Source organism: Felis catus, chromosome C2 (assembly GCF_018350175.1).
Source record: "Felis catus isolate Fca126 chromosome C2, F.catus_Fca126_mat1.0, whole genome shotgun sequence".
Taxonomy (NCBI): Eukaryota; Metazoa; Chordata; class Mammalia; order Carnivora; family Felidae; genus Felis; species Felis catus.
In genome coordinates this window covers 131728320-131740564 of record NC_058376.1, presented here as the reverse complement: position 1 = coordinate 131740564, position 12245 = coordinate 131728320, and the positions used below count along the sequence as shown (strand labels likewise).

Below are 12245 nucleotides of genomic sequence, written 5' to 3'. Positions count from 1 at the left end.
AACATGCACTGATAGCCCTACAATCCTTAGCACATGGACTGTGCCCTCCCTTTTGGAAATTTCTCATAACAGTATCAAGCTGAGTGATGAGCTAGTCCTCCCTTCTGAAATGGAAGGCCATTTTTTTTTTTACCGGGAAAACCTCAGTCTCAGCTTTGTTTTGCCATGAAGGTTTTCCCTCTAAATGTGCCTGGCAACCGCCTCTTACTTCCAGTGAAATTTGACTTGCCCATAAAGAATTCTAACTTCTAGGGAGGAATTCTGGTGAGCACAGATTTCTCCATCCCTTCTACACAGAATAAAAGATGGGCAGAAACAAAGCTAAGCCTCGGGGAGAGCGCCACTTCCTTTCCTCTTGCCCACTTCCCTCATTTCCTTCCCATTGCTCCTCAGATAGAACATGGCCAGCCTACAGCTCTGTTAGCATTTGCCACCAACATAGAGGGACTCGCTGCTCTCAGGGCCCCACTTCCAAATTCCTGAGAGGATGGATCTGATTGGCTCAGAGGCCCATCCCTGGTGCAGTCTGCTCTGCAGAGCGATGGAGTCTCCCCCACTTAAACATGGCTGGCAAAGTGCTACCTTCGTGGATAAAGTATGGGCAGGAAACTTCCCTGAGAAAGAGTAGAGAAATGTCTTTCCCATCTCTCAGGCATTAGATACGACTGTACCCATACTTTCCCCTCAGCTGTCAATGGATCTGTGAATCGGTTAACTGACAAGCTAATTATTCTTCATTATTTGAAGCCGCCTTATTTTCTCCCTGCTCTCCAGTCTCAAACTCCCCAGGGAGGTTACTGACAATGGGACTAAATTGGAAGGGGTTCAGAGGAGAGCTGCCTGGATGTGGAAGTGGGTCTGCAACACCAGCTTCCACGCCTGGCTCATTAATGAGAACTCAGAGGCAGTTGTGAAGTGCATTCTGTGATTTCACTCAGAAGATCTCAGTGCTCTGAACAATGCCGGGAGGTTCTTGCAGCCCCGCCCACTAAGCTGTTCTTTCTCTTGCTTCTGCTTCTTGCAGATTGATGACACTGGCACATTCCAAGTAATAATGGTTCCATCCGGGACCGACTACACGCCAACGTTAGAGAGACTCCAGCGGTGCACTTTCTGCTATGGTAAGACCCACAGAGAGAACATAATTTGATCAGGCCTGTTAAGCACATTGAGTCACCGTTGGCGCGAGTGGCTGAAACTTGGCAGCAGCAGGGATGCGAGTGGCCTCGGCAAAATTTCCCTGGGGCTCTGCGCTCACCTCCTCTTGCTGCATTGTCCGCAGATGGAACCCCAGCGAGCAGGGTCTCCTCCCAGGTATGGGAGTAGGAGAACTGCATCCCAGGCCTCTCCACTTGTGCAGCTTCCCAGAAACAGGAATGATTTTTAGAAAAACTCAACCTGTCTCATTGCCAAGTTTTTCATGCTATGAAGTAAATGTACGTGTCTTCTAAATCTCAAGCATTCACAACCCCAAAGAAATGCTTTACAGTACAAGTGGAAACGAGTACAAATCCGTGCATTTCTCATTGCAAAGAGGCATCAAAGTGAGTTGCCATGCTGGTTTATCCGTTGTCGTGTTTTATGCTCAGTCTGCAGGCCCAGCTAGAGAAGTGGCCAGTGGCTAGACCTGTAGGTGAGTGTGCTCGTAATTTGAGTGCACTGATAATTAGGAAGACCGTGGAAGCCGCTGCCATCTCCGGTGGGTGTGATTTGTGACAGTTACCAGACATGTATTGTGAGCTGTGCACCGTTCTGATTGCTTTGTGTAACGTTGGTGGCGGTGCTGACGATGGTTGATACTGAAGCTGTTGTGCTTCTTCTGTGCCAAGCACTCTTTTTTTTTTAATATTTTTTTAATGTTTTATTTATTTTTGAGACAGGGAGAGACAGAGCATGAACAGGGGAGGGTCAGAGAGAGGGAGACACAGAATCCGAAACAGGCTCCAGGCTCCGAGCCGTCAGCACAGAGCCCGACGCGGGGCTCGAACTCACGGACCGCGAGATCATGACCTGAGCCGAAGTCGGCCGCTTAACCGACTGAGCCACCCAGGCGCCCCTGTTCCAAGCACTCTTGTTTCATCCCATCCTTATGAGCACCCTGAGACATTTGAACTACTACTATCTACATTTTACGGATAAGGAAAATGAGTCTTAGAGAGGTGAGATCATTTGCCCAGGGAAGCAGAGCCAGAGGAGACCCAAGAAAGATGGCTTCACAACGCTGCCGTTGATGAGTAGCAGAGATCCCGTTATTCTCCCCGGTACTTGGTATTTGGCCTTGAAGAAAATGCTTCGTTCCTCTCCTCCTCTTTGTGTATCAATGACATGTTAATAATGCTTCCATATGAATGACCTCACAGTGTGGAGGTAACTCTGAGTGAGAAGTGGAACTTCTTCACACACACCTCTGTTTCTGTCTTCCCCTCTGTTTCTCTCGACTCATTGGTGTCTTTCCCTTCCCTCCCCCTCCTCCCTCTCGTCTTCTCTCCCTCTGCTCCCCCCCAACCATCCCCCTCTCTCTCCCCTTCTCCCTCCATTTTCTCCCTCTCTCCCCTCCCTTTCTCACCCTTTCCCGCTCTCCCTCCTTTCTCCCTCCCTCTCTCTCCCTCCCCCCCCTCACTCTCTGGCTTTCTTCTTCTCTTCTCTTCTCTTCTCCCTCCCTCTCTCCCTCTGGCACGGGGTTGGCCAGGCACTGGCTTCCTACTCAATGCAGCCGCAGTGCTAATTGTGCTGTGGGGAGAGGCCTCCTGCCCCAGCTCTCGGCCGAGCTTTCAGACATGTCAGTTACCACGTGTGCTGGTGTAGTGCACAGCCAGAAGTTGTACATGTGTGACTGGAGATAGATTTTGGCCCCATTTCTTGGCTCAGATCCTTGTTTTGTCTCCTAGGCATATAAGCGAAGATATTTTGGCTGTAGTTTCCTGCAATTAAAAACCCCCACAAAATTGAGCAAATGGACAGCCTGCTGTCTCTGATTTTAGGAACGGCCTTGCACACGGGTGACTGTTCTGTCATCTGACTGTTAAACGTGGTCGTAAAATTTTACTGAATTTCAGTAAGGGTAATATAACTTGTGCAAAGCCACATCTTTATGGAGACTGTGAGCAAGACTGAAGTTAGGAAGTTTGCTACGTCCCCAAGGATCTGCATTCTGGTTATTAACCTTTCATCTGTCTGCTTTGATTCGTGCCCCGGACCTATTTCTAAGTGCCAGCTGTCCACATGCTGGTTATTCCGTTTCTCTTTCTTCTGTTGAGTTTTCAAAGAGGCATTCTCATCCTTAACCATTTACTATCACTGAAAACCTCAGGATTGCAGAGGTCATCCCTGGAAGGGTTCTTTGGACAAATATGACCCACCCAAGTGTGCAGAATTGAAGCCCAGTGGTGACTTGGGTAGGGACACACAGCAGGTTTGCTACTGGGCACAGTAAGACATCCTGGCTCTCAGGCCAAGGGGCCTCCCTGCTGCTGCCACACCACATGGCCTTGTCTCTCACAATAAACCCTGATTTCATGTGTAGGAACTTCTCGAAACATTAGGGTATTGTTTGGCAGAATGATTGTACCCTCTTACCCCCAGTCTCTTCTGTATAATGAGACTAGGTGACCTCTAAGATCCTTCCGTTTCCAAATCTGTTTTTATTCCTCTGAATATTCATTGTGGTCAGATTCAATGAAATTCACTCTCTGCTTTTATTACGACACATTCTTTTTTAAATGAGATATACATATGTATTAAAATGGCCCCATTTCTTATGAAAGTCCATTAATACGCAGTATTTATTTTCATTTAACACACACGTATTGAGCTCTCAACTAATGAGCACAATGGAGATACAAACGTGAGCTCCAACTTTGTCCTTAATGTCCACACCCAGACAGACTTTGAATTACAAACCTTTATTTAAACTGAAGTAAAAGATTCATTGCTTTTTTGCACTCTTTTTGAGCAGACTACTTTTCATTGTAGAACAGTGTGAGAATAATGATAAGGGCCATTGGTTTAACCTGTATCTTGTCTATCTAGAGAGATCATTAGCTTTTATGTTATGATAAGGTATACTCTTATATGAGATAAGCTGTCTACTTCAATCTTTGTAAACTTAAAATACAGCCAAGATTAACCTTCTGTCCAAAGCAGCCTCAGTTTTAAAAGTAAACTGCCTTAGTGAATGGAATTCAAGACACCGGCTGGGTATAAAATCTGTACCTCTTAAATATAGATGCCAACTATGTACTAGGAAATCTTCTGTTGTTGATATCAAAGGTATTTAGTAACTACTTTAATATCAAAGATTATGTAGTTCCCAAATGTTAAAATATTTAAGATGCTATCTTTTCTCTTCTGTCCAGTCTGTTTTAGTAACCTCACGTGGCTTTTGGTCTGCAGATATATGCAAGCCGGATGCTTTTTGCGATCAAGCCAGACCACCCCCTGTGCAGTCGTACGTGGATGCTGCTTTCCTTCTGGACAGCTCCCGCCATGTGGGAAGTGCTGAATTTGAAGACATAAGACACTTTTTGGGAGCACTGTTAGATCACTTTGAGATCACCTCCGAGCCTGAGACCTCTGTCACTGGAGACCGGGTGGCCCTATTAAGCCATGCTCCCCCCAACTTCCTCCCCAACACTCAGAAGAGTCCTGTTAGAACGGAGTTCAACCTTACCACCTACAACAGTAAACGCCTCATGAAGAGGCACTTGGAAGAATCAGTTCAACAACTAAACGGAGACGCTTTCATTGGTCATGCCTTACAGTGGACCCTGGACAATATCTTTTTAAAGACACCCAATATGAGAAGAAACAAAGTCATATTTGTGATATCTGCTGGGGAAACCAGTCACTTGGACAGGGAAACCTTAAAGAAAGAATCCTTGAGAGCCAAATGTCAAGGTTATGCCCTATTTGTGTTTTCCCTTGGCCCCGCTTGGAATGACAAGGAACTGGAAGATTTAGCCAGCTATCCTTTGGATCACCACTTGGTCCAGCTTGGCCGAATTCATAAACCTGACCACAGATACAGTGTGAAGTTTGTGAGATCCTTTGTAAACTCAGTCAGGCGTAAGTCATAAAATCTGTTCTTTTTTTACACATTACAAGTATATTTGGTATTCCCAAAAGAAGGGTTGATGAACTGACATGTATTCCTGGAAACCTCTGTCTTCAAGGGCACTGCAAGGTCAGAAAGGAAAATTGGTAAGGATAGGTGGTAGAGGGAGGAAACCTCTGATTTCTAGCACTGAATTTTCTGGCTCATCTTTTTTATGCCTCTGGTTCCCATGGAGAAGCAATCATAACAAGCAGCTGCTCACACATCTGTCTGCACAGAGCAATAGAGTCACAGCCTGGGCTTTAGCTATAAGGTAGAAATCCCTGCCATGTAACATTAACACACTGCCCTTCAATGGAGAGCTTCATCAGCTAACACACCGAACGCAAGAGCCAAAGAATAATTGAACAATTCTCGACTTTGCTGTTTGACAAGTTCCAAAGGCAGAGGTTTGAGGTATTAGGAGATACCATTTTACCTGCCAGAGTGAAACATGCATCCTTGCAAAACTTTCTCGGCCTTGTTAATGACTTTTTATGACGCCAGCTATTAGTGTAACTGGTGCCTATAAAAAGGAAACATGGGCTGTATTTCTTGGAATAATTTTGCCTTGAAACTATGCAGTTCACTTTGTATGCGATGGAATGGGTAAAAAGAAGCCATGTCCTAATGGCTCTGGAGGTTGAAAAGTACTCACTCAGATTTCTGAACATTTTCATAGTGAATCAACCCTTAGAGTTCAGATAAAGAAAAATGAACACACAGGCTGAAGAACACCCCCCAGTGTAGCTTAAGGGAGATTCTGATTGTGTCTCGAACTTGTCACTGACATTACACAATGAGACAAGTTAAGGTTGCAAAGACTGTCTGGTCCCATATAGGTGAGGCGTGAGGAACCTTGGGAAATTGGTGGCGGTACTGACGTTGTGTCCTCTAGTCCTGTGCTTCTCCAAATGTGAGTCTAGGACCTACATTATCAGCATTACCTGGGAGCTGGTGAAAAATGCAGAATTTCAGACCCTACTCTAGACATTCTGAACCAGAATGTACATTTTTATCAAATCGTCAGGTGATTCATATGCACATTATGGTTCGAGAAGCACTGGAGAAGCAGTCTCCCAGGACAAAATTTATGTGGATGTGTTTTGGAATAGGAATCGGAAACAGGAGCTAGAGAACAGAAAGGGGGGAAATGGGCCTGGGGATCATTCTGAAAAAAGTAATTACGAGGCATTTGTAAGGGTAAAGCCAAGGAAAACATCGGAAGACTGAGAATCTTGTAAAAAACAAACAAACAAAAAACTCTTTATGAGGCAAAAAATTGCAAGACCATTTACGATGAAATTTCTTTCCTCAGTCCCCCAAAATTCTTTGTGGTGTTTGATGGGAATTAGCCAAACTGTATAATTAAGTAAATGACAACACCCCATTACCACCTAGGTAAAGGAGAAGAGATATTTTAAGAAGAATTACTTGGGGAGGGGAAAGATCTATAAAGTGCTTTCAGAAAGCCATTACTGTGACACAATTATACACCACTTTTCTAGAACTTCAGTGTCTAGAAACCACCCATCTTTAAAATATAGCAGTAAAAGTAGAAATTGAAACAGTCTTTAACATAATCTTACCGCAAGTCCACGGATTCATACTCCTTCAACATCAACACATATTTATCAGGTACCTACTCGGAGCCACTCGCAGTTCAGGTGTGGGCCTACCAAGGAGCGACCGACCATAACAGACACCGTAACTGCCCTCCTGGAGAAGCTAGTGCGGCTCCCTTTCTGACTCTTACTTAACTCAATGCAGTGACAGAGGTAGCCATCAAGCACAGTCCACATCAGATTTAAATTTTCTAAGAGAAACAAAATTGCTAAACAACCTGATGATTAGAACTAAGATAAAAAATCAGATGCACAAGAGGGGAAAGATCATAGCCTTGTGCCATTCAGTCTAGAATCACACAGTCCAGTCTGCAACAGCAGCTTTAGAGACAGTGCTGTATCACAACCCAGGACAAACTTGCTACTTAGAATAACCCTTGATCACCAAGGAGGAAATTGAATTGTTTACCAGGTCTGTTGAATTTAATGCTGCAAGGAAATAAATAATACACTTTTTTAAGTGTCCCATCAAAAATGGCTCCTAGATGTTTAAATTGTGTGGGGCACCTGGGTGGCTCAGTCAGTTAAGCATCCGACTTTTGATTTTGGCTCAGGTCATGACCTCACAGTTCAGGAGATCAAGCCCCGCATCGGGTCATGCACTGACAGCATGGAGCCTGCTTGAGATTCTCTCTGTCCCTCTCTCTCTGCCCCTCCCCCATTGGCATGCTCGTGTGTGCTCACTCTTTCTCTCTCTCAAAATAAATTTTTTAAAAATGTTTAAATTGTGTGGGCAGAGGCATGCTTTGTTATTATAAAAAATTAATATATCTCCAAATGAAGTGAACCACTAATGAATTAAACCCAAGATGGCACTACTGTTACTGTTAATGATACAGAAACCATAAAGGGAATATCCCTTTCCCTTTGCATTTTGATATTGCAAAGGAGCAAATAAAAAATAACTATTCTGACTAGTTCATGCTAATTAGAGACCAGACTTTTAGGACTGGCTCATAATATCTCCTCCAGTGTTTGACCAACTTTATCAGCTAAAGGCATCTATTGGAAAGTAAGTTGAATGCTCCACCTATAAATTCAGCAGAGATGTATTTTCTAAACCCAGTTTTAGAGACTCCCCTGAGAAACTTGCTTTCATCTCATATGGCCACCTTAGTTGGTATCTTCCTTTTATGAATATTGCAAAGGTGAAGTGATGCTTTGCATACAGAACAGTTTGCTGTAATGTCAATAACCATGAATAAGAGACTCATCACAGATGTTTCTCTTCCTAGGTGCAATCAACAAATATCCACCAATAAACTTCAAAATGAAGTGCAATAGATTCAGCTCTACAGATCTGAAGCAGCCCCCACAGCAGTTGCAAAGGTATTTTCAGCTTGATAGAACTTGATAAATGAATGTGCCCTCCTTTTTTCTCCTCATTCTCTATAGTTTCTTCCTCTTCCTTTTCTTCCTCTTTCTCCTCCCCCATTCCATTTGGATAAAATCTATTGCTACATGATATTAAAATATAATTTGAGGAAATACGAGGTTATCAAAAATGACCAGGTTGATCTAAAAAAACAAGCAGTTTTTAAAAGTGGAAAATCTAAATGTTGAAATAAAACAACCAATGAGAGGGGTGCCTCAGTGGCTCAGTCATTTGAGCATCTGACTTTGACTCAGGTCATGATCACATGGTTCATGGGTTCGGGCCCCACGTCGGGCTCTGTGCTGACATCTCAGAGCCTAGAGCCTGCTCCGGATTCTGTGTCTCCCTCTCTATCTTCCCCTCCCCTGCTCATGCTCTCTCTCTCTCAAAAATAAATAAACATAAAAAAATTAAAACAACCAATGAGACACTTTAGTGGCCATGAGCATACCTAATGACTGGATATTGGTTTCTAAATACCATCCCCTACTCAAAGAAACCATGGTTTCTTAGATAAGTAGCTAATTCTAGGCAGTAGCAGGGAAAGTACAATGTGTCCCTCAAATATTTATAATGCCAGAAAGCAAGGAAGTAGTAAAAAACTAGCAGTGTCATGTGAAAAGGACAAAGGAGCAATCTTGAAAAGATTCCCAATGGTCCAATTTTGGACAGTTTGACATCAAAAAGAATAATGGCAATGGATTATAACAATGAGTTTTTAAAATCCACAAGTCTAGGGGGGCCTGGGTGGCTCAGTCAGTTGAGTGTCCAACTCTTGATTTCTGTTCAGGTGATGATCTCATGGTCATGAGATTGAGCTGTGCCTGTGCTCTCTCAGTAAGTAAGTAAGTAAATAAAATAAAATAAAATAAAATAAAATAAAATAAAATCCACAAGTCTATATAGAGACCCCAAAATGGAGGAGGGTAGTAAAAGTTCTTTTTTATCGAATGTGCTGCTAGTAAATGTAGAAGAAAATGATAGAATTAAAAAATCACCAGTTTGTTATCTCCAATATAGTAACTGAGTCAAACAGGAATCAAGGAATGCTAAAAACATGGGGTGACAAGTTGTTTGGCAACAAGCTATTTCAGACTGTCCCAGAACCATTCACACATTACTAACTTATTAATTACAAAAAAAAAAAAAAAAAAAAAAAAAAGGAAATGTCCATGTACATGGTGAGATCTGGCAATACCCACTGTAACCAAAATTTGACTTATGTGCCTCCTGAGGTGATGCAGGGGGAGCTACATCACCTGTGTGAGATTCTTGCAGGGAAGGTTTGACCCAAGTCTCATAATAAAGAAACCTCTAGACAATTCCAGAATGTGGAGTTTTCTTCAGAAAACCTGGCCTTTTCAGAGGTTTCAATGTCATGAGCAGCCAGGGAGAGTGGGGTACTATGCTAGGATGGGAGACACTAAAGAGACAAAAAGGCCAAATGTAATGGTGTGAACCTTGACTGATCCCAGGTCAGAAAAAAAGCTTATGTAAACGACATCTGGTGGACAACTGGGGAAACTTGAGGATTATATTATTGATTCGTGTAGATTTCCTTTGTGCGGTAATTGTATGAGGTTCGTATGCGAGGATGTCTTTGTTCTTGAGATAGGTATGTTGAAGTATTTGAAAGTAATGTGTATAATGTCTGCAGCCTACTTCCAGGTGATTTTCCTAAAAAGAAAGAAGATGGGGTTTGTGTGTATTTGTGGAGATATGAGTGTATGGGCATATACGTGTGTGTGTGTACTCACACACGGAGTAATAAAATGGTAACATCTGGAGAACCAAATAGGTTAAAAGTGGACAAGTAGTTATTTGTAGTTCTGTTCTTTACAATAGTCTGTGAGTTAAAGAAAAATAATTTCTAAAACTCAATGGATGAATTAATCCATCCAATGGATGAATAATAGGCACATCTAAAGAGAAACATAATGAACTGGAAAATAAAGCTGAAGAAATCTCACAGTGCAGAGAAGATAAATGTAAGCAGCTTAGAGACAGAATGGAATAGAAAGACCTAACCTATATCAAATTGGAATTCTTGGGATTAGATAAAATAGAAACAATTAATGAGACAATATTCAAATATATCAAGAGATGATCATTTTTAAGAACTTGTGGAAGACATGAATTAAAAGATGAAGAAATTACCAGGTACAACAAATGAAAAGAAAGCAATAGTTAGACATCGTGTAAGGAAATGCAGATGCCAACCCAAAGGACAAAAAAACAGCCTGAAAGAAAAAATTATCTACAAAGAAACTATAATTAGGCCGGCAGCTGGGTTATCAGTAGCAAAAGTGGAAGCCACAAAACCTGTTAAGAACTTTTAAAGTAACGGAAGAACCTTTTTGTCAACTTAGAAAAACTGTCTTTAAAAAATACTGGTAGAAATATGGAAGGAGGAGCTAAGGTGGTTGGAGTAGTGAGGGGACCCTGGTCTTGTCTCATCCCTCGAATGCAGCAGGATCAACATCAAACCATTTTGAACACCTCCACAGTCGATCTGAGGATTAACAGAAATCTGCATAATTTGAGGGAGAGAACATGCGAAGTACATAATGCAGAAAGGTGATCCGGGGAAGAGAAGAGCCTCAGCGTCCCAAAGGAAAGGAGCTGTTTTCACAGAGAGGAGGACGGGGGGAGAGAGGACAGCACTCCTGGTTTGTTTAAGAAAGCACTCCCTCTGAAAGCAGCTAGAGAGGAAGTGTGAACACATGCACAGGGGACTGCACAAGAAAACGTTTCCCCAAAACCAGTGATGGGGGGGGGGGGAGAGGAGAGGGTTTCAATACCACCAGTTTTTTCACAAACAGCAGAGCCCAGAGTCTGAAGTTTGAGAAGTCAGCCCCTGGCAGTGCTTCAGCCAGGAAGCAGGGTGGAGCCCTGCGAGCAGGCCATGTGGGCCACAGCAGGGAGAAGTGGTTTCCCTGCTTGGAGGGCATTGGATAAAGGTGATACGGCCTCTCCATGGGTGAAAACCGGGTGAGAGCTATCAACCCACCACACTCACTGGTATAGGAACAAAGTTGCTGGCTGAGGGCAGCAAACCCCGGCACCTGCTATATGTTTTCCATAAACTCTGAGCGCTGTGCATTGGTGTGACCATTTCCTGGGACAAGTCAGCCCCAGCCACAGCCTGGCGAGACCCTCCCCCAGAGGACCACTGCGGGTTCTAGCCACAGAGGTCTCTTAAGTGTGGGGTTTTGAAACACAGCTGCACCTGAGACAAAACTCTGGAGGGAGGCGCCGCCTAGTAGGCAGATGGCTCAGACACAGGGGAAAGGTAGAGAGGTGATGAAAACCAGGGACCTAGGAGGGGTGACTGATCACACATCGGTGAGGGTATGAACCACCCGCTCTGGAGACTGGAGAGCAGGGTGAAGCCGTTTTTACCATTAGCCCACCAACATTGATCCACCCCAATGAGATGAACAGCATCACCAAGTGAAGAATGGAGCTATTACACCAAGCCCTGGCTACCTGTGCTTTCAGGCGCATCTCCACTAGGGCAAGCCACCTGAGAATCAGAGCTGCAGGCCCCTCCCCCAGAAGACCAACACAAATCCTTTCCACCAGCTAGGCTACTGGCCGTAGACTGCTGCAAAGTTTCAGCTCTAGGGGAAACTGTTTCTAGGGGAAACCTCATTTGGAGGTTTTTGTTAATTTGTTTGGTTTTTTTGTTGTTGTTGCTTCTGTTTTGTTTTTGTTGTTTTCTTTGTTTCTTGGATACAGAAAGGACAAAATTTTTTATTTTAATTTTATTTATTTGATTTTTTTATTTTTAATTTTTGTTTCTTTTTTCTCCTTTTCCTATCAAGCTTCTCTTAACAAGCAGACCAAAACACACCTAGGATCTAGCTTCCTTTATTTGATTTTTTAAGTTTTTTATTTCATTCTATCATTATTATTATTATTATTGTTTTTTTCTTCCTCCCAAATGACAAGACAGGGGAACTCACTTCAAAATAAAGGACAGAAAGAAAAGATGGTCAAGGATTTAGTCAATGCAGATATAAGTAAAATGTCTGAACTAGAATTTAAAACAACAACTGTAAGGATACTAGCTGGGCTTGGAAACAGCATAGAAGACACCAGAGAATCCCTTTCTGCAGAGATAAAAGAACTAAAATCTAGTCAGGCCAAA

At 43.0% G+C, this 12245-nt stretch overlaps 1 protein-coding gene across 1 annotated transcript in view; it reads left to right on the top strand.

Annotated features, from left to right (window-relative positions):
- The window catches only part of COL6A6 (collagen type VI alpha 6 chain), a 166350-nt gene that overhangs the window by 139646 nt on the left and 14459 nt on the right, over positions 1 to 12245 (top strand). The window contains exons 34-36 of the mRNA XM_045037620.1: positions 1025 to 1121; positions 4393 to 5064; positions 7953 to 8046. Coding sequence (XP_044893555.1) covers positions 1025 to 1121; positions 4393 to 5064; positions 7953 to 8046 — 863 coding nt within the window. The remainder of the gene's footprint in view (positions 1 to 1024; positions 1122 to 4392; positions 5065 to 7952; positions 8047 to 12245) is intronic.